Source organism: Apodemus sylvaticus, chromosome 2, assembly GCF_947179515.1.
Source record: "Apodemus sylvaticus chromosome 2, mApoSyl1.1, whole genome shotgun sequence".
Lineage (NCBI taxonomy): Eukaryota > Metazoa > Chordata > Mammalia > Rodentia > Muridae > Apodemus > Apodemus sylvaticus.
Window position 1 is genome coordinate 114,254,802 of NC_067473.1, and position 26,606 is coordinate 114,281,407.

The following is a 26,606-nucleotide window of genomic DNA, read 5'->3' on the forward strand; positions in this document are numbered from 1 at the left end:
TGTCTTTTTAACCTTACCAAGTCTTCCTTATTATCTACAGTTTTATAACATGGGTGAAATACTTCTTTGCACCCTACCACCACCCCCCTACCCCCACTCCCCCATCCCCCAACCCGTGCATGTGCGCGTGTGCACAGGCTTCTATTGTCCACAGGTCAGTGTTAGATGTTTTGATCTTAGAGCCTTCCACCTTCTTTCTTGAGACAGGATTTCTCATAGTGACCTGAGGTTAATAATTATGTTAGGCTGGCTGGCTAGTGAGCCCAAGTTATTGGCATATCTCTGCCTCCACCACATTAAGATTACAAGCACATAGCTTGTAGTATCCAGCTTTGCACATGAGTTTGGAGCTCAAACTCTAGTCTCCTGTCTTGTGCAGCAAGTTCTTTACATACTAAGCTATCTATCTTTTCAGCCTGTGTCTCACATGACACATAGTTTAATTGGTCTCTGACTTACCATGTAGGCAGTCAACCTTCCTAATGTTCCTACTCTTTAATATAGTTCCTCATGGTGTGGTGACTGCAACCATAAAATTATTTTCGTTGATATTTAATAGCTGTAATTTTGCTACTGTTATGAATTATAATGTTAATATCTGATACATGACCCTGGTAAAAGGAGTTACTTGACCTCCCAAAGGAGTCGTGACTCACAGGTTGGGAAAGGCTTATGTAGCCGAAGATCTTGAACCCTAAATCCTCTTTTTTCTACCTTCCACATACTGGGAAACCAGGTATGCTCCACCGTGCCTATCATCTGTTTTCGCTACTTTCTGTTTACTGCTACCTAGACTAGTATTTTGTATCATTAAACAATTTTGTTTATACTATTTATTTTACTTTTTAAAAAGTTGAGGTCTTGGTGAATGTTTCTGCTATATTTTTACTAGCTTTTTTGTTTGTTTTTGTTTTGTTGTTGTTGTTGTTTTTGGATTTGGTTATTTCGAGGCAGGTTTCTCTGTATAGCCCTGGCTGTTCTGGAACTCACTCTGCAGACCAGGCTGGCCTCGAACTCAGAAATCCGCCTGCCTCTGCCTCCCAGAGTGCTGGGATTGCAGGCGTGCGCCACCACCACCTGGCATCTACTAGCATATTTACCTTTATTATATAGTAGATTAGATATAAAAATGTTATCTTCAAGAAATATATTTCATCTTCTTAAAGATGAAATCTTCTTTATATCTTCTTAAATATATAAACTTAAGTTTGAATGTTTTTTATACATTTCAGGTAAAGATTAATTGGAGCTTATTATTTTTTGAACTGTCATTAATTGTGTTTATTTTTCAAATAGATATCCTGATTGGAATCCTGAGATCCTCCCATCCAGAAGGTAATATTTTTAATAATATTGATTATTGCAATTTATTTCCATTTAAAAGTAATCAGTAATTTTTTTTAAAGGTTTTTTTTTTTTTTTTTTTTTTTTTTTTGGGAATTGTCCTATTTTTATCATGTTTGGTTTCGTTGTTGTTGTTGTTGTTGTTGTTGTTGTTGTAGACAGATTCTGGCTAGCCTGAAACTCTGTATATACAACAGGCTCGTCTTGAACTAGGAGAGATCCATTTACTTCAGCCTCTCAAATGCTGTGATTAAAGACATACATCACTACACTCTGCTATTGTGTTTATTTTTAAACAGTTGGAAAATCCAAAAGTTGATAGTTATTCCAGCTTAAATGTACTTTCTTCTATGGGTTTCACTTTCTTTTAGTCTTAATATTTTGTTCTGATCCTATTACTATTTTGTGTTTGTGGGATCTTAATTATAAATACCTTGAATGCTCATAGTTGTCTTATTTAGTTCTGAGTTCCTATAGGGTCTCTATAGATATGTTCAGTAGTCAGTGAAATATGTTTGGATGTCATAGTCTCTTAGGGAGAATTTGTTGGAAAACCATTAATATAAATAATTCCTACTTTCTTTACATAGCCTAAAATAGTTGCAAAATAATTGGTACAGAGAAAAATCTAAGAAGATTAAAATACTCTAAATTAGAAAGGAAAAGGTTCTAAGCAAACTGAAGGTTACTCATCTTTTTGGATTGCTTTTTCTGTTCTCATAATAGTGGATACGTTTTCTTTCTTTCTTTCTTTCTTTCTTTCTTTCTTTCTTTCTTTCTTTCTTTCTTTCTTTCTTTCTTTCTTTCTCATTCATTATATGTGTGTTTTTGTTTGTTCATGTATACATGCGTATATACATGCCCATGTGCCATGGTGCTTGTGTATGTTAGAGGACAACTTTCCAGAGTTGGTTTTCTCTTGCAACCTTAAGGGATCTGATGATGAAACTCAGGTTATCAGGTTTACTTGCAAGCACCTCTATACACCCAGCTGTTTTGCCAGCCTAGTAGATTGTTTTAAACGGGCTACTATTGAGCTAGACATGGTGGCTGAAACCTATAATCCCAGCATTTAGGAGACTGAGATTGAGGATTGTTACAAGTTCAGAGTTACATGGGTTACAGAGTTACATGGTTACATAGTGAGAGCTTTTCTCTAAAACAAAACCAAATATGATGAAAGGTCTGGAGATATTGACTAATGGTTAAGAGCACTTAACTGCTCTTATAGAGGACATGAGTTCAGTTCCTGGCATCTACATGGGGTGGTTTAGAACAATGTATTAATTCTAGCTCTGTAGGATCTGATACCTCCATGGGAACCTGGATACACACTCAGGCTTGCACGCGTTTACAATGGTATACACTCTCAAATAATAAAAATAAGTGTTTGTTTAAAAAATTACTTCTGTCATTTAATATAGCTTAAATCTACATTAAATTGCTGAGTCTTGTTTCTGTTTTCTATTCTGTAGAAATGAGAGCAATAGGAAAGAAAATGAAACTCCAAGAAGACGTTCTCATTCCCCCAGTCCCAGACATTCTAGGAGATCAAGCTCAGGCCACAGAATCCGTCGATCTCGAAGTCCAGTTCGTTATATCTATAGACCAAGGAGTCGAAGTCCAAGAATTTGCCACCGCTTCATTTCTAAATATAGATCCAGATCCAGATCTAGATCCAGATCCAGGTCCCGTTCTCCATATCGTAGTCGAAATCTCATTAGAAGAAGTCCGAAGTCCTATCGGTCAGTTAGCCCAGAAAGGACATCAAGAAGATCAGTGAGATCAGGTACACTGATAATCCTAATGCCATCATTTTGTTTGAGTTTTGGAAATGAGCTATTGTATTTTTGTTAACTTTTAAGGTTGCTGTATGAAATTGGGATCATACTTGATAGTCTGTTACTTTGGCTAGATATATGGAAAATCTAGTTTATCAGCATCCATTATAAAAAACCAAGGACTGAAGGTAAGCTAGATGGTACATACCTGTAATTCCAGCAAATTGGGAGGCTGAGGTAGAGGACTGAGAGTTCAAGGTTATTCTCAGCTACATAAAATAAATTGAGGCCAATGTCATATTTTGAATAATTATCTCCTGATTATTTAATAATGGTTTAGTGACTTCTAACAGTAGCTCATATACTAAAATATACATACATACATACATAGCCTATAATGAAAGAAATCATTGTTCATGTTAAGGTAGTGCCTTGCAGTCTTTAACTGTCTTCAGTATATTTAAAGAAATTGAATGGAAATGGAAATAACTAAACTATGTAAGCTGACTGATCTCGGTATTGTCCAAGACCCTAAGTTTCTGATAGGGGTCTACAGGTCTTTTCACAGTTGTGTAAGGTCTTTTACTTTTCCAAAAACAAATATGTGTTCATGTTGATTTTTCTTATACTTTGAACCAAAAGTGTGCATATAGCACACATAGTGGATTGGATACAGACCAGAGGTTAAAAAAAAATTAACTTCCAAGTTCAATGTTAACATGTCTGGAAAAATGTGGAATGACACTAATCATCTCATACTTTTGATAGTAGTTAATTTTCATAAAAAATTTAATATGGAAATATATTATTAAATGAGTTAGCAGTTTTAAAATTCTATTTTAACTTCTGATGTGTTAAATATAAGAAAAAATTAGCTCTGGGATCCATCCTGAAATTGTTAAGAGATCCCATAGCCAAAATTTTGAGGACTGTTGACAAAAGGAAGATCACTGAACAAAGGAACTACTGTGTATAAAGTTGGAAGATGAGAGGTTGTAGACTGAGAACTGTGTGTTTGTGTGTGCCTGCATGCATGCTTACATGCAGTGTGTGAAGTGCCTACTAAGCTTGAGAATGGCTCTGTAATCTTACTCATGTTACTCTTAGTGTTTTAAATGGTCTTTTAAGTTTTGTTTTAATTTTTCTAGATTATATGGTTTTGTGAAAATTGTCTTGTTAAAAATCTCATTAAATAAATATGTGCTTAATAAATGCTTGAATAAATAATAAATATACTCTGGGAAACCCCTCCTCCCCCCCCCCAAAAAAAAACACAGTAGACAACCGGGCTGTGTTGTCATAAAAATACTACATGCCATTTAGTTCTTTGTAATTTGTATGTATGAATATGTGTATTTTTTCTAACCAGAAAGAAAAAAAGCATTAGAAGATGGAGGACAACGTTCTTTACATGGGACAGAAGTTACTAAACAGAAACATATTGAAACAGTGGATAAAGGACTCTCACCAGCACAAAAGCCTAAACTCCCCAGTGGAACAAAGCCATCAGTGAAATCTGTAAGCTCTGTAAAGAGTGACTCACATTTAGGAGGGCATTCTGCACACAAGACTAAGAATCTTGAAGATGACACTTTACCAGAAAGTAAACAGGTGTCTGGTAAAAGTGCTTTGGTCCAGCGGAAGGTCAGTAATTCTCTTGTGGATTAGTTCAAGTGTACCTGCATCTGTTACTATGACAAATAGAAATTAAAATTAGGTCTTTGGAGTCACACTTCCTATAAATTCAAAATTAGTATTTGTTAAATTATTTGGATTTGTGACAGATTTTTTTCTTATGAATAAAAAAGCCTAATAATTTACTCTTGTAGCTTAGGAATGCCAGATGTTTAGTGTTTGCTGTACTCAAAAACGTAGTCAGGGTAGTGCATGTTCCTGTAGTATAATTAGGCAGGCTAAGGCAGGAGGCTTCTTATAGACACTATCTCAGAACAAAAGTTTTTGCTGTGATATATTAATGAAGCTTTTGGTTAGCTTCTGGATTTGTGTGGCTGGAGAATTTAAATTTAGCACAACCAGAATTAGTTGACTTAATTTTTATCAGCTAGAATTGTAAGAATTGATAATTTTTCATCTATGCTTTCTGTGTAGTAGTGTTTGGTTTTAGTGCTAATTTACTGGTGTATTTTTATTGTAATGTACTTATTACTATACTGTCATATTCTTGTTCAATTACTGTTAAATAACATCTAAAGTGTCATCTGTATAATTCTGATAGACCTAATATTTTATAATATGTAATTTTGAAATTGTCTAAATACACTGAAGACAGCTATATTCTGTGTTCCAAAAAGTTATATTTTGGTTAACCTTCAAACAATATGTAACTATAAAAAGTTTGAAAATTATTAGGAATATTGAATAGTGGGAAAATTTTAAATTAATCTGATAAGACTTCTCTTAACAGAATTATCTAAAGGTTTTCCTTTTTTAGTTTATTTTTGGTTAACTTGGTATTACGTATAGCCAGATTCCTTTCTATTTTTTTGTTTTGAAACAAGGTCTCTATTATGTATCTCTGACTGTCCTGGAACTTACTATGTAGATCAGGCTTTCCTGGAACTCATAAAAAATCTTCCTACCTCTGTCTCCTGGATGCTGAAATTAAAGGCATGTGCCATTATGCCTGGTTTCTTGGTTTTTGGTTATTGGCTTGGGTTTTTGTTGTTTGTTTTTTGTTTTTTAAAAGAAACATGCAACAATCAACATGTTTATTACATGAATTACAGATGATGACTCAGTTCACCTTTCTGAGCTTTGCTCTTCCTCAGAAAGAACGCCAGCTTCTGTCCTATAGCTCATAGCTATCTACTCTACCACACTGGCCCAGTCTTAGGGCAGTGCAGGCAAGCAGCTTACTCTGCAGTTCTTTTTAAAGACAGTGTCTTGCTATAATGCACAGGTTGGTCTTAAATTTTGATAATCCTCTTAACTCATTCTCCCAAGTGTGGGGGAATTAGCAGTGTGTACCTGACATGTATGATTCCTTAAATGTTCTATTACCATCCCTTGAATTACAGGAATGGAGAATTAACAAAGATATACTATTTATAAGAGATCCATAAAAGTATTGAGTTGTAGAAATTATATGTGGAGTTACAATTACTGTACCTTATGGCTTATGCGCTTTTTTTTTAATTTTCTTTCATTCCAAAATCAGCCACGGAAAGATCACTCTTTGAGTTCCAACTCAATTATTCTTGTATCTGAACTTCCAGAGGATGGCTTTACTGAAGAAGATATTAGAAAAGCATTTCAGCCATTTGGAAAAATTAGTGATGTCCTCCTTGTTCCTTGTAGAAATGAGGTGAGTCATCTAGTCAGTTGTGAAAATTCATGTAGACTAGTTGATTTTGTTGGGATATTGTTGTTATCCTAGCTCCTTGTACTATCTATATCATAGTTAACTATTCCATAGTATTTTTATTGACAGGAAGAACACCCAAGAATGAGCAAGGTTCCAGGGAATTGACATATTTATAGAATTTCGAGTGCCGGATAATAAATATTTAAGGTTTCATAGGCTGGGAATAGGGTCATAGTTATTTTGCCATTGTGGTATGGATATATAAATAAGAAATCATTGCTTTATTTTTACAAATACTAGAAATATAAGTGAAAGTTAGAAAATAAAGGATTTCTTTTATATAGTTTATATTGTTTACATATATGTCTTATTCATAATAAAGTTTGTGAATTATGGACCAACCCTAGACAAAACATAACAGACTATTGTTATTTAAGGTAAAGGGAAGGCATGGTAGTTTCCTTAAAGCAAGACACTTTAAATATTTTAAGGTTGGAATTTAGCTCATGATAGAGTGTTTGCTAGGCTCTGGGTTTAGTCCTAAGCTCAAAAAATATAAATTACACGTGTATCTCAGGCTTAATGTGCTACCCATGCTAATACATGCAAATCTAATTAAATATAGTGGGCCAGAAACCAAAAAAGAAAATAAAATCACAGTATAAGAGAGAGACTTGCTCAGAAGATGAAGGGATTCAGTGAAGGGAGGGGAATAAGAAAAGATACTGATGATCGTTTTAGATGTAATACTTATAGATCAAAACCTGAATCTAGTTTCACTAGATAAAACTTTCACCAACCCAAAATACATCTTACAGGGTTTTATGGAAACTAAAAGTCTATAATTTATTCCACATTTCTTTAACTTTATGTGTATAGGTGTATTGTCTACATGTAGTCTGTAGACTACATGCCTACCTAAGTGCTGCAGTGACCATAAGAGTGCTGGGAATTGAACCCAGATCCTCTGCAAAAGTACCTGATGCTTTTAACTACTGAACCACCTCTCCAGCTTTTTTTGTCACTTCTTATCACTTCAAAATATTATTTGATCAATATGCATGAATGTTCGGTAGAAATAAGTAACATTTGTTTGGTAGTTCCAAACCTCAGTAAAACAATATGTATTTTTAAAAACTTGTTAAAACAAAACAAAACAAAACAAAAAAACACACTCAAAGTAAACTAGACCAGATCTTGGCTCTCCTGCAAATTAGCCTTGCCTTCGCGTTTCTTCCTATTCCAGGAGCCTGCTATGGACTCACCCCTTATCTTGGTAATGACAGAACGTATATAAAGTTAAAGTTATGTATTGTATCAGGAAATGTCCTTAAGATCATAGCAAACCAAAAAGACAAAAGCACCAGTTCTTGAGATAACTTCATAGCTTTATGTTCCTCAGACAAGTAATAAGTCCATTTAAAATGCAGAACCATAAATAAGCCTAGTGAGGTGCCACATGGGAGGTAGGGACAGGAGAACAAAATATGAAGGACAATTTTGACTATATAACAATTCAAGGCTGACATGAATGAGACTGTCTTGAAAAGAATAAATATAAATAAAATGGTTCTTTTAAACACAAATTTTTCATTCACGCACAAATTTTATTTTAGGCTTACTTGGAAATGGAGTTTAGAAAAACAGTTACTTCAGTCATGAAGTACATTGAAACAATGCCTCTTGTGATAAAAGGAAAAAATGTGAAAGTATGTGTTCCAGGAAAGAAAAAGCCACAGGTAAATTTAATGCTTTTGTTTCTTTTAAGTTTTAAATGTATGGGATACATGTAGAAAAATATTTATCCTTAATTATCTTATAAATTTGCGACTTTACAACCACATGTTTAATCTGGAGCCTTTTGTTTCATTAGACATATCATTATTTGAGTTTAGTTTTTCTAGACCATTGCCTATGTTGTAAATGTCCATATATAATATCTATAGAATTATTTAGAAATTTCTAGTAAAATTTGCTTTGCTTATATATGTTTGATAATTTACCTTTTTATTCGCTATAGAATGCCTTTTTAGAGATTCATTAATGCATATTTTTCAATCAGTAGTAATTTAATCTTAAAAGTAATTGAGACTTTCCATATTCTCTTGTTGAGTGATTATGATTATCTTGACAGTTCCTTATAGAAAGATAATTGAATTATTCCTTTTTTTTTTCTTTTCCAAAGGCAAGACCTTCCCCCCCCCACCCCCCACCCCCGACAGGGTTTCTCTGTGTAGCCCTGGCTGTCCTGGAACTCACTCTTTAGACCAGGCTGGCCTTGAACTAAGAAATCCACATGCCTCTGCCTCCTAGATTGCTGGGATTACAGGCATGCGCCACCACTGCCTGGCTCCAAAGGCAAGACTTAGTTAAAATTCCTTGTGACTTTTATTGGCCACACTTTTGTATTTATAATTGTGTACACAATTGTGTGAACAATTGTTTGAAGGATATAGGTGCATTACCTATAGAGTAGTTGCAGTCATTTACACCCTGTGATTCCTAAGACATGGAATGCTTGCAGCCATCTTAATCTCTTTAGTTTAAAAATCTAGTGTATAAATATGCTGTATTATTTTAAAAATATGATTATTAGTTACCTATGTTAATATTCCCTTTATTGAATTTCCTGTATTTCCATTTTCTATTGATAATTTTGTTGATTTGAGGGGAATCACTATAGAGCCCAGACCTTATTTCCATCCCTTTACTTCAGCTTTCCTGTTGTAACATAGGCATGCTCCATTACGTGCCGCTTTTAATGGTTTGTTTGGGGTTTTTTTTGGTTTTGATTTTTTTGGTTTTTTCAAGACAGGGTTTCTCTGTGTAGCCCTAGCCGTTCTTAAACTTACTCTGTAGGACCAGGCTGGCCTCAAACTCAGAAATCTACCTGCCTCTGCCTCCCAGAATGCTGGGATTACAGGCATGCGCCACCACCACCTAGCTTTTTATGGTATTTTTATCTTCATATGAACAAATTCATTTATAGGTTGTTTTATCCTTCATACTATCTTAGTATTCTGTAATCTAGGTAGTATTGTCTTTGGTATATTGCTACATATATGTATAAGCAATATAAAATATTATACATGCATGTATGTATGTATATATAATATGTATCATACATGTATATATAACATTTTAAATTTCCATATACTGGAAATGAGCCAGTATGATATCTCAGGGAAGTAAGGCTCTTGCCACTGACCATGATGACCTAACTCATATGGTAAAAGGAGAGAAACAGCAAACTTGTGGAGGTTGTCCTTTAAATGACACACCTGTGTTGTAGAACAGGCATAAACATAGAAGCAGACAATAAATAAAATAAATGTAAAAAGATTTTTTCATTTCCACATGCTTGAATGCATTTACATTTTCTTCTATGGATTTTGTTTTTCTCATTTTTCATGCTTTATAAGATCATCTCTATTCTGGTGCCAAAAGTATAGTCCATTTTCTTGCTGTTAAAACATACATACACCTAGAGTTACTGAATGGTATTACTATATAGTTTTAAACTGTTATACCCATAATTCTTTGTCTTTCTGGTAGAGTTCTTTTTCTTTGTTTTTTATTTAAATTGACGTTAATAAATCTATTTTGAGCGTGTTTGTACATGTAAATACATGCCTTTGTACATGTAAATACAATTTGTGGGACTTAGTCCTTTCTTAGTTTGTGGATCTTGAGGCTCCAGCTCAGTCTTCAGGGTTGGCAGTGATTCTCTTAGCCAATGAGTCTTTCATAAAACCCCATTTTCGTTTAATCTTGAACTAATTTTGTAATTCATTTAGAGTCTCCAGTAATACTGAGATTTGACTTATGTTGATGATTTTACATTACATCTATTCAGAAATATAATTTATCATTCCATTTATTTTCATTTTGTGCTCTTTAACAGTTTAGTGTGTATGTGTTTCAATAGAAGTTACTACTTTTTTTTTTTTTTTTTTGTGACAGGGTTTCTCTGTTGAGTTCTGGCTGTTCCGGAACTCACTCTGTAGCCCAGGCTGGCCTCAAACTCAGAAATCCACCTGCCTCTGCCTCCCAAGTGTTGGGATTATAGCCGTGCGCCACCATGCCGGGCTCCAAAGTTACTACTTTTTATTGTATATGTTGCTCTATGTATATATGTGCGCATGTCCATACCTGGTACACTTGGAAGTCAGAAGAGGTTATCAGATCCTCTGGAACTGGAGTTACAAACAGTTGTGAGCTGCCATGTGGGTTCTGGGCATCAAACTTACATTTTCTAGAAGAGCAGCCAGTGCTCTTAACTGCTGAACCCCAAACTTTATTTTCTAAGTTTAAATTTTACTATTTTGTGTGTCTGATGTAAATATAGATACAGGCACATGTGTACTGTGGTGTACATATGGAGGTCAGCAAACAAATTTTAGGAATTGGTTCTCGTTTTTTCTCCCTAGAATCTGGACATCAAATTAATCAGGTTTGCTCAAAAAGTACTTTTACCTACTAAACCATCTTGTTTAATCAAAGTAGTTTGTTTATGTAATATACACTCTTATGTGTCCATTATCTGTAGCCCTTTATTTTAAATATCATTATTTTCTGTAGTTTCACTTACTGGGTCAGCTTTTGGTTTGATTTGATTTGGTTTGGTTTGGTTTGGCTTTTTTTTTTTTTTTTTTTTTTTTTTTTTTTTTTTTTTGAGACAGGGTTTCTCTGCGTAGCCCTGGCTGTTCTGGAACTCACTCAGTAGACCAGGCTGGCCTCAAACTCAGAAATCTGCCTGCCTTTGCCTCCCAGAGTGCTGGGATTACAGGCATGCACCACCACCGCCCGACCTGGGTCAGCTTTCATATCAAAGTATTAAATGGAAAATTCTGAAATAGATATTTCATACGTTTTAGATTAAATAGTGTGAAGAAGCCCACAACTCTCTGACTTTATCCTGCTAAGATGTGAAGAACCCTTCTGTCTAGCATGTGCATGATGTGTATATTGCCTGTTCTTCTGCTACTCAGTAATGGTCTTTATTTTCTATTGACTGTTGAAAGCTTTTGTTTTCATTTTTTTTTTAACATTACAATATAGTTACATAATTTCTCTCTTCCCTTACTTCCCTTCAAACCCTCCCATGTACCACCTCTTGCTCTTTCAAATTCATAGCCACTGTTTTCACTGCAGGTACATGCATATATGTACATACATATATATTCCTAAATATACCCTGTTCAGTCTGTATAATATTTCTCTTAGGGTTTCTATTCCTGTATAAAACATCATGACCAAGAAGCAAGATGGGGAGGAAAGGTTTTATTCAGCTTACACTTCCTCATTGCTTTTCATTAACAAAGGAAGTCAGGACTGGAACTCACTCAGGGTTGGAACCTGGAGGCAGGAGCTGATGCAGAAACTATGGAGGGATGCTGCTTACTAGATTGCTTCCCTTGGCTTGCTCAGCTTGCTTTTTTATAGAACCCAGAACTACCAGCTCAAGGATGGCACCACCCATAATGGGCCCTCCCACTCTTGATCACTAATTGAGAAAATACCTTACTGCTGGATCTTATGGAGGCATTTTCTCAAAGGAAGCTCTTTTCTCTGTTATAACTCCAACTTGTGTCACGTTGACACACAAAACCAGCCAGTACAATATTAATCATGTTTCAGGTATTGGTATTGGATAACCAATTGGTGTGCTCTTCCCAGAGAAGACTATTTCTTCTACTCTCAGCATTCCTTAGTTACATGTAGTTCCTTGTGTAGGGTTGAGGTCTTGTGAGCACTCCTCACAAGCTTCCACTTGAGCATTTCTATTAGTGTAATGTTGGTGAGACTTTATGGGAGTAGCTTCTGACCTTACTAGACAGCATAATCTTACAGCAAGCCCCCTGTTCTTCTCACTCTTATAAGTTTTCCTTCTACTTCCTCTTCTGATAATTTCTCTAGTCCTTAGTTTGGAGAGTGTTTTTATAGATTTCTCCATTGGGATTTGGCTCCACAATTCTACATTTTGGTTGGTTTGGTTGTAGTTTTCTGTAATGGTCTTGTTGCAAAAAAAAGTTTCCTTGATGAGGGATTGAGGGATAGATACCCTTATCTATGGGTAAAAGGACAGATGATTGGATTGTTGTTAGGGATTATGCTGGTGAAGTAAAGTGTCCTTCACTAAAACAGACTAGTTGGTTAGGTTTCCAATACTAGGCATTAGGCATGGTTTCTATCTTGTTGAATGGGTCTTATGTTCAATTAGAGAACTGTTAGTTACTGCCAAGATATGCATGTACTGCTGCACCCTTAGGGGTATTGTACCAGGCTGTTTATTGTTGTGGTTCATAGGCATCATACCTCTGTAGAACTCTTGGCTGCTTCTATCCTTTGGAAGCTTGGGCACCCTTTGGTACCTTAACAGATAGGATTTCATTATGTAGCTCTCATGAGTTCCAGTGTAGATCAGACTGGCCTTCAATTCACAGAAATCAGCCTACCTCTGCTTCCTGCCTTCTGTTCATTGCCTCCTGTGAGTGCTAGAATTAAAGGCATGTACCATCCTTCCAAAAACTCATTTTGCTTTTATTCAAGTAATTGCTTAATAAATTAAGCAATTTATTTTGCTCTTAATTTGCTCAAGTATGGTCTTAGGGTGTATGTTGCTGGTCAGTATATGCCAAAGAAACCATGAGATACTTCTTTGAAGTGAAAAGGATGGTGTGATGTTTTGAGAGATCTCACCATGTAACTAATCACAGTATATTATGTTTTACTATCATTAATGCCTTCCTGTACCTAACTTAACATTCAGCTGTTATATGAATGTGTGTGTAGGGAAAAACTATATACCTCTGCTTTCATACTGTGCACAGTTTCATCTGCTAGAGATCTTTTGAGAGCATACCACTCATAGGTGGAACTAATGGACTGATATTTCCTTGAGTATGATGAAAAGTTTTAAGAGTATAGGTGGCAAATTCAATTCATTTTATGCTGTTGAAATAATGTGGGCATATGGAAAAGGAGGGCAAAATCTGAAGCTGTTGTAGTCAATACAACATTTATGATCACAAATTAAAGGAAATGTAAGTAGATTACATTTTTCTATATTGTTTAAACTGCCTTTTTTAGTTGGAGAAAGCTAATTTTTTTATAAATAAATTTTCTTCTAAGAACAAAGAAATGAAGAAGAAACCTTCGGATTTAAAGAAATCATCTGCATCTGCTTTAAAGTAAGTGAATTCATATTTTCATATGAAAAATTAATGCATTCATATTAAATTAAAATTTAAGATTATATCTTTAAACACCGCAATTTTAAAATTATACATGAATTTAAATATTCATAAACATTTCAGCTTTAGACATTCATAGAACTTCGAACTAGTTTTTAGTGTTTTCTAATTTTTTTCTTTTAATTAGAAAAGAGACAGATGCTTCAAAAATTGTGGAAACTGTCACTTCAACTTCTTCTGGTAAGTTGTAATCTTTGTGCATAGAGGTCAGTGGACATCCTCAGTCCTTGCCTTCCACTTATTTTGAGGCTGTGTGTTTCAGAGTAGCTGACCCTTGAGCTTCTCAGGGTTCTTCTGTCTTTCTGCCTGCCTGTCTTCTGTTTGCTTTAGGCATTCTGGGATTGTAGATTTATGCAGTTACATTTAACTTTATATGGACCCTGAGATCTGAGCTCAGGTCCTTATGTTTGTAAAGGCAAACACTTTATCCACTAAGCCAACTCCCTAGACTGTAACTTTAAAACTCACTTAAATGAATGTATTTTGTCAGTTTATTAGAAACTTTGCAAAATGGTGTTAGGAAGATATTTACTGGGTCTATAATAGTGGTGTCCCAAACACTGTTCATTTTGTTGTTGTTGCTGTTTGTTTTTGTTTTGCTTTGTTTTGTTTTTTGAGACAGGATCTTTCTACATAGCCTTGGCTACTCAACAACTCACTTAGTAGACTAGGTTGACCCCAAGCTCACAGAGATCCTTCCTTCTGCCTCTGTCTCCCTGATGCTGAGATTAAAGGTGTGAGCCACTACCCTTGGTTTCCAGGTGACTTTTAAACATGAAAATTTACATAACCTCTCCATAATTAAAGAAAAAGTGAATCACAGAGTTCTACTTTCACAGAGTGAAAGATGGTATCTTTGCTACCAGGATAGGCTGATGACTTGATAATACTTTGCTAGTGTGGAAACTCAATATTAATGAAATAATTTGTATAGCCTTTCTGAGGAAAAGTTTAATATTATAAAATTTTACTAAATAAAAGATGGAAGAAAAATTGAGATGTTTCCCTTTTTATACATGTTTGTGGACTTGACAACCTCGGTTTTATTTTCAGGAATTCTGCCCTCTTCTTGGGGACAGTGTCACTCGTTGACTTTGAGCTCATCAATTAGCTTAGTCCCCAAGGCTGGGATTATAATTGTGTGCCACCATACTGAGAGTTTTTTAATGGGATTTTTTTTTTTTTGAATCTTACTCAAATCCTCATGTTCACATGAACAAGTATATTAACTGAGACATACCCCCAAAACACTAAAGTGTGCTTTTTGACTTGGTCAAGTCCATATCTAAGAATTTTTTGTAGTAATAATTCCCAGGACAAAAGGGATTAGAGGCTGCTGTGCTCTTTTAAAATTACTCTAAGGTTAGCTATTACCTAAATCTCAATGTTATTTGTAATGTGTTATAGAAATACATTTTTCTTTATTATTTTAGTCAAATCTGGACAAATAAAGTCATCAACAGTCAAGGTGAACAAATCTGCAGGTATGTTGGTCTTGTATTCCCCCTTTGTTTGTACACTCAATCCCCAGCATTACAACAATGTTGTGTGTTCTAGGCAGGTCTCTCCACTGTTGAACTACACTGCATGTCCTGACAGTATTTTTTTTAGGAATTTAGTTACATGAGATAAAGCATGTATTAAATATATGTATTAATCTTTGAGAATTAGTCATTTAGTTGTCAAAGTGAGATTTAGTGCAGAGTGCTCTGATATTATTAAAGGTAAATAAGCATTTCTGAGAATGAATATCATGTTTATTTTCTTCCTCTTTCATTCATGAGTTATGTTTAATTTTTATAAGCTATGGTTCTTTTTATTATTGTTTATTTGTTTGTTTGTTTGTTTGAAACTGAATCCCATGTATCCCAAATGGTCTGAACTTGCCATGTAGTCAAAGTTATTCTTGAATCCTGATCCTCCTGCTTCAACCTCCTGAGTGCTAGAATTACAGGTGTGTACTACCATGCCTGGCTTACTGTAGTGGGTTTTTAAGTAACAATTAAAATTTCTTTTACTTTACCCTGGTGTATTCCACTGTTCTCCTTTCCTAACTATTTCTGCTAAATACAGGTTGTAATAGAGATATTCAGGATAAAGAGTAATATACTAAATTGTGTTCTTTGTGTTAAAAAGGGAAATGCCATTGTACCTGGCAGATTTGGAATTTTCTTGTAGTCTGAGGTGGTCTTCTGAGATGGTCATAAGGTTTTATAAAACTTTTTGAAATTTTATTTATTTAACAAATAATTTTACTTAAAATTTATGGGAGTTACAAGCAGAGATCCCTAGGCTGGGAACGAAAGCTGCCATCCATCCATTAACTGCTGGGGATAAATGCTAGCTAGGCATTATTTCCTTAAATTTTTCTCTATGTGGTAGTGGCTTGTCCATGATAAATAACAGGTATACATAAAAAAATCTCTTAACTGACTTACTGAGGTTCAGTTTATTCAGAATAGCAAACTTGTAAGTTGCTAATAACTGGCTAGTTAAGTGCCAAACTCTTAAGGATTGGTGCATAATTTATCAATTATGGACAGGGATGCATTCTACATTCCAAAACATACAGTAAATGTCTGATATTGAAAAAGTCCAAATATATATAACTAACATATATTTTATATGTACATATATTCATGTATGTATATTTACATATACATTTACACTTGTAATTAAGATTTTGAGACAGGGTCTTACTATTTATCCCAGGATAGTTTGGAACTCTTAAGTAGACCAGGGTGGCCTCAAACTCAAGAGATCAGCCCGCCTCTGGCCTGTTGAATGTTGGGATTAAAGGGGTGTGCCATACCTGGCTATGATAGTTTTAATTTGTAAATTAGGCAGTGAAAAAAATAAATTAATTATGTGAACAGTCTTTATGTGACCTTTATGTGTTTTTAAATGCATTTCATGAGCTGAGATCTAAAGAGTCATACATTGAGAGCCTTTGTATAATTGCTTTTGGAACCAGTGAATACATGAGATTGCTTTATGTCCTCACACGTTGTATGTTAGCTTTTAGTTGATTCATACATTCAGAGAGATAGTTATTTTAAGTCCTACCTTCTAGTAACCAATACCCCTCTCCTAAAGAAACTATCATAGCTAGATGTCCCAAGATACAGTACCATTTTATGTATTGAATAAAATATTGTTATTCTTATATTGTTTTTTTAATGAGTTTTTTTGGAGATTGATACTAGTTTTATATCAAGTAAAAACAGTTTTGACTATAGCTTTTGTGATTTAGGGAAATCAGCGGGTTCTGTAAAATCTGTGGTTACGGTAGCTGCGAAAGGTAAAGCTTCTATCAAAACAGGTAAGAACTGAGGGAGAGAGGCTTATTACATTTTAAGAATTTAAAGAATACATTATTGAAAGCAAGTTTAGAATTCATACAGTAATTTCTAGTATCTGATAACGAAGAATTTAGTAGAGTCTTCAGTATTTAAAATTTACAATATAGGATTTTTATTTGTTGGTACTATGTTCTTTATTTCTGTACCAGTCTGTATTCTGTACCAATATATATTATGGTTATATACTATATATGCAAGTATATAAATATATGCCCCAACAATAATATGTTTATAGGTTTCTCTGTCATTGTCCCCTTTAAATGTTTTAATCTTCCCTCTTCTGCTCTTGTTGTAACTGTTATTTCATACTCCCTTCCTCAGGCTTAAACAGTTCAGTTGATGCTTGTTACTTTAAAACATATTACTTTCCCAGATAAAGAAAACACTTTTAACATAAATGTTGTACATTGACATTAACATGGTCCTATTAATAGTATCTTTTCTAATAGTTTAGTATCAAGAAACTTTTGTAGACATTTCAAAATATATACTTTTAATTCTATATTTCACATGAGAATTAAACTTGGGACTAATTTAAGACCAAGGGAAAAAATGTTTCAACTTAAATTTGCTTTTAATATTTCTTATAAAAAATTGACATAAATATGTAATAAATTGCTATTCAGATAAGGTTGAGCTATTTGTTTCTGATACATTAATATGAAATATGCAAAATGAGTAGGCTCTTAATCTTAGAGTAATGGTTTAATTCTACTTTTAAAAGCAAAATCTGGAAAGAAGTCTCTAGAAGCTAAAAAGTCTGGGAATATCAAAAACAAAGACTCCAATAAACCCGTGACTGTACCAGGTAACCATGTGCTATCCCTCAGTGGTTTATTTTTTTGGATTCTCTTGGTTTATATTCAAGATATTTTGAAATTTTTCTTTAAAATTTCATGAAGGAAGGCCTGGGAGATGGCTCAGTTATTAAAGTTGTTGAGTATACAAGCATGAAAACCTGTATTTGGCTCCCAGCAACCCACATAAAAGCCAGGCATAGCACACACCTGTAATCCCAGTGCTGGGTTGGGGTGGGGACAGACAACACAGGAAATCCTGGAGGTCATTAGTCAGCCGGCTTTGCTGAATATCCTTTTGTAGGGTCAGTGAGACCCTAGCTCAAAAAAACTAAGGTTTGAGAGCAATGAAGTTTGCAGCAACATTTGATGTTGACCTGTGACTTCCATATATATGACACACATGTACATGCATGTTTGTACACATAGAACCACACAGCCTCAAAGGGATTATTTTGTTTTTCAAAGCGGTTTTATTAGCATGAGGGAACCTGAAGTGATGAAATTAGTAGCTTAGATTCCAGTTTAGTTTAATGTATTAGTGTTTTCTTGAAAATTAAAGTAGTCTGTTTTGTGCAGCAAACTCTGAAATCAAGGCTAGTACAGAAGACAAAGCCACTGGAAAGAGTGCCAAAGAAAGTACTTCAGGTAGGCCAGTAGAAATTTTATTTTGTACTTTATATTTAAAATTGAAAGAAAGTATTTTTAAGTAAAGACACACATGAATATTTGTATGTGTTGATTTTTCTAGTACTGGGGTAAAATGGTAAATCAAGTTAAATATGTTAGGATTCAGTTTATACTCTTGTCAGTGTATCATTCTGAAGGTTTCTTCTCCATGAGGAATACCCAAGATGTAGCTAGTGCTACTTTGTGGGTTCTTCTTTCTTCTACCCCTTTTCACCCTTTTACCCCTTAACACTAGATAAGAGAAAAAAAAGTATAGAAAGAAAAGGACAGATCCCTAAATAAAGTCAGGTTGGTAAGATGCTGATGATGTCCTTAGACTACTTCCTGGCAATTTAGGGGTGTCAAGTTTCTTTAGGCAAGTTTGATCTCATCTCTACTTTTAGGATATTTGGTTTCTTCTTGTTTCTTTTTTTAACATGACAACTTAACAAACTTCAAACAACAACTAACAATTCACCCTGCCGCTTGGCACCCTAGTATTTATATACCCTCTAAAAAGTCCACAGAATTCCAAACATCATACAGTAGCAGAAATTATCTACAGCTGGCAAAATTATTTCCCTGCTAGAGCATGAGGCAAATCATAGCTACTGGGGACAGTCTCGAACAGCCCCCATCTTCACACCTGGGATTAAAATGAAAACATATTCTTACAATGTTTCTGTGTCTGTGCACAGTCATTTAAAGAAACCAAAATTCCAAAGTTGTCATTACAATGTATTTAAAAGCTGATACCACAGGAAAACAAGGCCCACTAAACTCAACTGAGCAAAAGCTCATATAGACTCAGACCGAAGTACATGGCCTGCATGAATGTGCATCATTGTCCTCTCAATATACGTCGTGATTTTCAGTTTCTCGTTTTTATGGGGCTTCTGAGAGAGTGAATTTTACCTTTTCTTGTACTCTTTTTGTTCTCTAATTTGCATTGCCCAAACTTGGATGTAATATTTTTGTTTTATCTTATTATATTTTATTTTGTTTACATTTTGTTGTTATCTCTTAGAAGCCTGCTTTCTATTGAGAGCCTGAAAGGGGGTGAATCTGAATGGGGCCAATGTGGGGAACAACTGGAAGAAGTGGAGGGAGGGGAAACTAATCAAGATTTTTTTTCAATAAAAGAGGGCAAATTAGGTGTTCCTTTTATACTTCCTACTGTTTCTTAGCCATTTGTCAGTCATGTAAATATCCAGATAACTTACTTAATTTGTTATGGAATAAAGAAGTACCTTGAAGATTGCATGAACTTTAAAAATTGTGTTTTCATTGTTTTTTGGAATTAAGGTACTTTGGAAGCCACAGAAAAGGAATCAGTGAACAAGGTCAGTTTTTGTGTTCTATTTACATGGAATTCTTTGAGCAACTGTATTCACTTTTTGGCATGGCAAAAATTTTTAGTCATTTTCAACTCTTTAGATATGGTGTTGGCTTAAAAACCTTGAATAAATGTGTTTGTTTATGACTATTACTCTCCTGAAAGCATATTAAAGCAAAATTAGTTTAGAATAGATAACAGCTTTTTAGATCTAAAAAAGCTAGAACCGGTACACATTGGAAATTTGTTTTGTCTTGTTTCATTAAGTGATTTTTGTTTGAGACAGGCTGTCTTTGTATCTCAGACTGAACTTGAACATGCGGTATGTTGCAAGGAGTGACCTTGAACTTTCATTTCCTGCTTCAACTTTTTTTTTAGGTATTACAGGAGTCTGTTACCACACCCAGTTTATTCAATGATGTGGCTAAAACCCAACGCGTACTTCACTAATTGAGCTAGTTTTTTTTTTTTTTTTTAAGATTTATTTATTATTATATGTAAGTACACTGTAGCTGTCTTCAGACACTTCAGAAGAGGGGGTCAGATCTCATTATGGATGGTTATGAGCCACCATGTGGTTGCTGGGATTTGAACTCAGGACCTTTGGAAGAGCAGTCAGTGCTCTTAATCACTGAGCCATCTCTCCATCCCCCTGAGTTAGTTTCTATTATCCTTTGTGTGGTTTCATTACTTTTTCTAGTCTTAAAATGTGACATATGTGAATATTTTGACTACCAAGGCTTACTGTTTTCTATTGAATTTTTTAAAGAGAAACAAGTGACTTATTTATTTGAAGGACATGAATTTCACTTTTCTTCTTGTGTTTAAGAGTATTTTAAAATCTCATTCATCTAGATTTTACTAGTTAAAATTTGAGGTTGCTGCTGGACGGTGGTGGCGCTCGCCTGTAATCCCAGCACTTTGGGAGGTAGAGGCAGGCGGATTTCTGAGTTCAAGGCCAGCCTGGTCTACAGAGTGAGTTCCAGAATAGCCAGGGCTATACAGAGAAACCTTGTCTCGAAAAAAACAAATCCAAAAAAACAAAACAAATCAAAAAAGAATTTGAGGTTGCTCATATGCTGTACCCAAATTCATTTTTTTTAATGGTCCACTGAGTAAGAAATCAATGAATAATAGTATGTCTCACTTTAAGAAAAGTATTTTTAAGCCCTGGAGTAATTGGGTCAGTGAAGTACAGCATTTCCATAAAGCTCTTTAGAAGGAGCCATGTATAAATAAACATGGGAAGCCTGTTGTTAATCACTTGTTTTTTAAAGCAAGTGATTTTAACTCTCTCTCTCTCTCTCTCTCTCTCTCTCTCTCTCTCTCTCTCTGTGTGTGTGTGTGTGTGTCTGTCTGTCTGTCTGTCTGTCTGTCTCTTTTTCTCTCTCATTCTTTCTTTTCTACCCCTTAAAGACAAAATATGCCAAGTTTACTATAGAGGCCCTGGAATTTTCCCAGTATCTAAAAAGGGGAAAGCTAGAGTAATGAAAAAAGCAATTTAAAGAATAAATAGATCTGGAATAAAATAAAGCAGAAAAGTACTTTCTTGTTGGTATAAGTATCTTAAAGGGAATAAGTAAACTTAAAACACACTGCCTAAGAGAGATTGTTGTTCATGAAGATGAGAAGACACTGGTTTGGATGTTAGGTCTATATATGGCATTGTAAGACACAGTATTATGTGAAGGAAGGGGCTGTAGTCAGAGATAGGAGTACACGAACTTATATTGGAAAGCAGTAAGCCTAAAGGAGACTGATGACCTGGACTAGGTGAGAGATGGTATGACTATATTAATTCTATGTAATTGAAAATTATAAATTTGCAAGTTCTAAGGGTGTTTTAGTTACTGTTCTATTCCTATGACTGAGACACTATGACAAAGTCAACTTACAAAGGAAAGTATTTATCTGGGGGCTTGCTTAAAGTTTCAGAGGGTTAGTCTATTTTTATCAAGGTTGGAAAGGATAGCAGTTGGCAGACATGCACCCCCTTCCAGCCCCTCACTACCACCACCACCACTACCATAAGCAGGAAGCAGAGAGAGTAAGATTTGACCTGGAGTTAATCCTCCAACTGGGTAAAACCAACTCCAGCAAGGCCACACCTCCAAATCCTTCTCAAAACTTCTCCAGTTCTAACTGGGGATCAGACAAATGTATAAACCTTGTGGGGACCTCTCTCATTCAAACTACCACAAAATTTGAGATCCCATCAGTCTCCTGAAGCATTTGGCTTTTCTTCCAGTAAATGCAAAGTAAATACTAATCACTTTCTTCATTTGTTTTCAAGGAATCAGAGGAAATGAGCGTAGTTTTTATTTCTAATTTGCCCAACAAAGGATACTCTACAGAAGAAATTTACAACTTAGCAAAACCATTTGGTGCTTTGAAGGATATTTTGGTTTTATCATCTCATAAAAAGGTAAGAATTTATGATAACTTTATAAGCACATTTTGATAACACTAAAATTAAAAAAATGAAAAGATTTTAGGGACCATCACAAAATTAATCACTTTTTTAAGCTAGCAATTTTTTTAAAAAGCTTTTTTATATGTTATTTTGTTTTGTGTTTTTGAAACAGAGTTTTACTTGGGATGGCTTTAAACTCTTGATCCCTTTATCCTAGCTTGGTTTTATAATCCATCAATCTCAATATCTTTCTTCCTCCACTTCTATCTCTCTCAGGGGAAATATGGAGTGTTGTGAATTTAGGGCCAGGTACATGCTCTACTGTAGAGCTATATCTCTAGCCTAACTAAAGGATTTTTAAAATGAAAAACACAAGTATCTTCTATTTCACTCTTGTTTAAAGTATAATTGGTTTTGGTCTGTTTATTTTGCCTTTTGTTTTTATGATTTATTTATTTGGGAAGCTAGGATGATGATTTAGTAATTAAGTGTACTAGCTGCTCTTCCAGAGGACCCAGGTTTGATACCTAGCATCTATAAGATAGCTCACAACAGCGAATAGCTACAGTCCTAGTGGGTCCGATGCCCTCTTCTGATCTCCAAGGGCACGTGTTTCACTTAGCTATACATGCATGCAAGACCCCGAACAACACAATTTAAATTTTTTTAAAGAGTTATTTTTATTTTATGTGTTGTGGTATGTTGACATTAATATGAATCTAGAAACTGTTTAATCCCTATTAAATATCATTGGTAGGACAACAAAAAGATTAATAAATATTAATGAAAGTTACAGAGATAATTCAGTGTTTAAGATTAATTGCTGTTCTTATAGAAGAAGGACCTAGATTCATTTCTTAACTCTTACTTGGCAACTCAAAACTACCTGTCCAGTTCCAAATGATCCCAAAATCCTCTCTAAACCACATGGTTCCTGCATTCATATGGTGCACATAAACTCATACAAGTATACATTCATACACATAGATAAAAGAAAACTATTATTTTAAAAACAGCTCAGCAAAATTTCTTGCAAATAAACAACTGTGTGAGGTGCTGTAATAACCTTACAGGAGGGATTTCTGGAAAGAAATCTAAAACTAAAAGTAATACTCTTTGGGACGTAGAAGTCTTGTGACCCAGTCAAGAAGAGTAGTGGGATATGAGGATCAGGACCATCAGCTAGTGTGTTTACAGAACAGTGGAGAATACAAAATGAGTTATGTGCAGTTTTAAACTAAATATAATAGTTACATAGCTCTCTAAGTAGACTACTGAATTGTACACACTTTAAAAGAGGTGAAGCGCAGAATATGAAGTATTGCTTTCTTTTTATAGTTTTATGTCTTTATTGTTATTGTATGAATGTTTTGCTTTTATGTATGGTTGTTTGTCATATGTGTGCCTGGTCCTTTTGGAGAATGCATCAGATCTCTGGAAAAAGAGTTAAAGGAGGCTGTGAGCCATTGTGTGGGTATTGGGAATCAAAACTGGATCTTCTGTAAGAGCAGTCTATACTCTTAACCACTAAGCCATCTCTCCAGCCCCATAAGGCTTATTTTTAAATATAGGTTATGTGTAATGTTTAAAGGAAAATAAAAATAAAACTAAAGTTAACCATGTGCATTCTTTAACATTGCAATACCAAAACATGTAATAAATACAGCAAACCAAGATTATCTGCCCAGACTAGTTTAATATTGAGTAGAATTATTAAATACTTGGAGATAAAATACTTCTCTAAAATTATAAGGGGAAATACCAGTAGTCTCCCTTTATCTATGAGAATTGTGTTTCAAGTCCCCTGTGGGTTTTTGAAATTGAGACATCTGAACTCTAGGTAGCAGTATTCTTCATATTTCATGCATACACATATTTAACATCTCTTTCTTGATAATGAATCATTTCTATCTCACTTTAAATTTGGCAGTTTAAGGGATTAATGTCAAGGTAACACACATTTCTTTCCTCAACTTTATAATCTTAAGGATTTGGAAATTTTCTTACCATATTTTTTTTTTTTAACAAACTCAGCATATGATTATTTTTCTTTTTGATTTTGACTTACATTTATTTGTTTGTAAGATGTGACGATGCATGTGCCATAGTGTGTGCTTATAAACCATAGGACAATTGAACTCTGGTGGTTAGGCTTGGCTACAATAGCCTTTACCCACTGAGTATTCATACAGGCCCTGTGCATTGTTATTTTTCTCAGTCTGTTATCCTGATCACTTTTGCTTTTTCACTTACAGGAAGTACCTTTAAAGGCTTCTCCTTGGTACTTAGCATTGTTACCAGCACTATTATTACACTTTGTGGCCGTAATATAAAATAAAGGTCTCTTTAACACAGGTTGCTGCATTTGACAAATTAATAACAAATGGTCATTAAGTCACTAATGGGCAGGTAATACAATGTGGACTTATTGGATAAAGAGCACATTATAGTCCCAAGCAGAGTAACTGGAAATACCATTATACCTCTAAGGAATTCTTTAAATGTCTTAAATATTAAAAAGAAAAAAAAAAAGACAAAAATGTCTGCTTATGCTCAGTACTATTATGAATGCAAAAAATAAGACTTTTTCTGCATTGAAATTAGTTCCTGCTTGTAATTCCCATGCCCCAAGGTCTGAAATAAGACCCTGTATCAAATATAAATAAATAAGGTGGGCATGGAGGCACACACCTTTAATTCCAGTACTCAGGAGGCAGGGGAGGACCTCTGTTGGCTGTTGCACAGAGAAACCCTGTCTCAAAAAACAAAACAAAGTTAGATAAATAAACTAAAACTTTTTTCAGTATCAGTTTTAGAATGTGTTTTGCTTCTCTTTTTAATATTGTATCTCAGTTCACTTATTTCTTGCTTATTGTTATGTTAGTCTTAGCCTGGACTTGGTTATTCCTATGACTTTGGTTGCTTTCTTCATAAGATTTTAAAATCTTTGGATTCTTAGGAAGACTTAATTTTTCATTTTTATAATTTTTATATTTAAAGGCATATATAGAAATAAGCAAAAAATCTGCAGATTCTATGGTAAAATTTTATACCTGCTTCCCAATATCTATGGATGGAAATCAACTCTCCATAAGTATGGCTCCTGAGGATGTGGACTTAAAAGATGAGGTAAATAATAGACTTAAACCATCATTTCTCTAGATTTTACTGAATTTTAAAGATCAAATTTATTATTTTTTAATTAAATTTATTTAAAATTAGAGTTTTTAAGCTACAAAAGTCTCCTTTCCTTTTACTGACCCCTGAGCCCACTTTTAAGACAGAATCCTATTTTTAAAAAATTACAGAAATCGTTTTTGACTGCTACTCTGGCCGACAATCAAAACAGAGTACTGGTGATTGTCTTTAATTTCTCTCCTCATTTGTCAAATTTAGTCAATCAGTAATCCTTCTCTATTTTAAGCATACGAAGCTTGTCCCCTGTTCCTGATTGTTTAATCTCTTAAAGCTGCCAAAGTTATAGAATCACTCTTTGTGCATCTGTAAGTTTTGCTTCCTTCAAGTACTTTGACCACAAAGCCACGATACTAACATGAAATTAAAATCTGTTCAAATTCAAAAGCTTTGATTGATGTAAAGACATTTCAGTGTCTGTATGTCCTTAAAGGAGATAGAAACTGGGAGAAATGCAAATTTAGCACCTTTTCCTGATAGTCATCCTAACTTATTAGCAATAGTAGGATTGTTATACATGTCAGTAGTATCAAAGAGAAAAAGTTTAAGGACCATATTTTAAAGGAGTACGACTTTTGCTACCTGATTTTATGAAAGACTGGATAATGCATATCTATGTAGCTCTTTGTATTAGCTTGTGAATGAGACAGAGCTTTCACCTTTTACTTTTGAATGTTTGGCTTTATAGGAAGCTCTCTTTACAACTTTGATTCAAGAAAGTGACCCAGAGGTGAGTTTCACATTTAAATGCTTTTATTTGAAAGATTTGTTTTAGCCAGGTGGTTATGGTGCACGCCCGTAATCCCAGCACTTTGGGAGGCAGAGGCAGGCGGATTTCTGAGTTTGAGTTCCAGAACAGCCAGGGCTATACAGAGAAACCTTATCTTGAAAAAAACCAAATCCAAAAGAAAAAGAAAAGAAAGATTCGTTTTATTTTTTTCCTTTTAAGAATTAAAGTTGAGGGCTAGAGAGATGGCTCAGCAGTTAAGAACACTGACTTGAAGGTCCTGAGTTCAAATCACAGTAACCACATGGTGGCTTACAACCATTCGTAATGAGATCTGATTGATGCCCTCTTCTGTGGTGTCTAAAGATGGCTACAGTATAATTAATTACATATAATAAATA

At 34.6% G+C, this 26,606-nt stretch overlaps 1 protein-coding gene across 7 annotated transcripts in view; it reads left to right on the forward strand.

Moving 5' to 3' along the window:
- The window catches only part of Znf638 (zinc finger protein 638), a 126,655-nt gene that overhangs the window by 78,946 nt on the left and 21,103 nt on the right, over positions 1–26,606 (forward strand). For 4 of the 7 annotated variants that reach the window (XR_007976631.1, XM_052174131.1, XM_052174134.1 and 1 more), the window contains exons 4-18: positions 1,297–1,335; positions 2,820–3,133; positions 4,495–4,769; positions 6,304–6,450; positions 8,067–8,189; positions 13,585–13,643; positions 13,834–13,886; positions 15,140–15,190; positions 16,960–17,028; positions 17,793–17,876; positions 18,445–18,513; positions 19,840–19,877; positions 22,164–22,295; positions 25,284–25,412; positions 26,167–26,208. Coding sequence is in view for 6 of the 7 variants with exons in the window: in XM_052174131.1 (XP_052030091.1) it covers positions 1,297–1,335; positions 2,820–3,133; positions 4,495–4,769; positions 6,304–6,450; positions 8,067–8,189; positions 13,585–13,643; positions 13,834–13,886; positions 15,140–15,190; positions 16,960–17,028; positions 17,793–17,876; positions 18,445–18,513; positions 19,840–19,877; positions 22,164–22,295; positions 25,284–25,412; positions 26,167–26,208 (1,624 nt within the window). In the remaining variant the exon portion in view is untranslated. The remainder of the gene's footprint in view (positions 1–1,296; positions 1,336–2,819; positions 3,134–4,494; positions 4,770–6,303; positions 6,451–8,066; positions 8,190–13,584; positions 13,644–13,833; positions 13,887–15,139; positions 15,191–16,959; positions 17,029–17,792; positions 17,877–18,444; positions 18,514–19,839; positions 19,878–22,163; positions 22,296–25,283; positions 25,413–26,166; positions 26,209–26,606) is intronic. The other 3 variants (XM_052174133.1, XM_052174130.1, XM_052174129.1) reach the window with 2 other exon arrangements.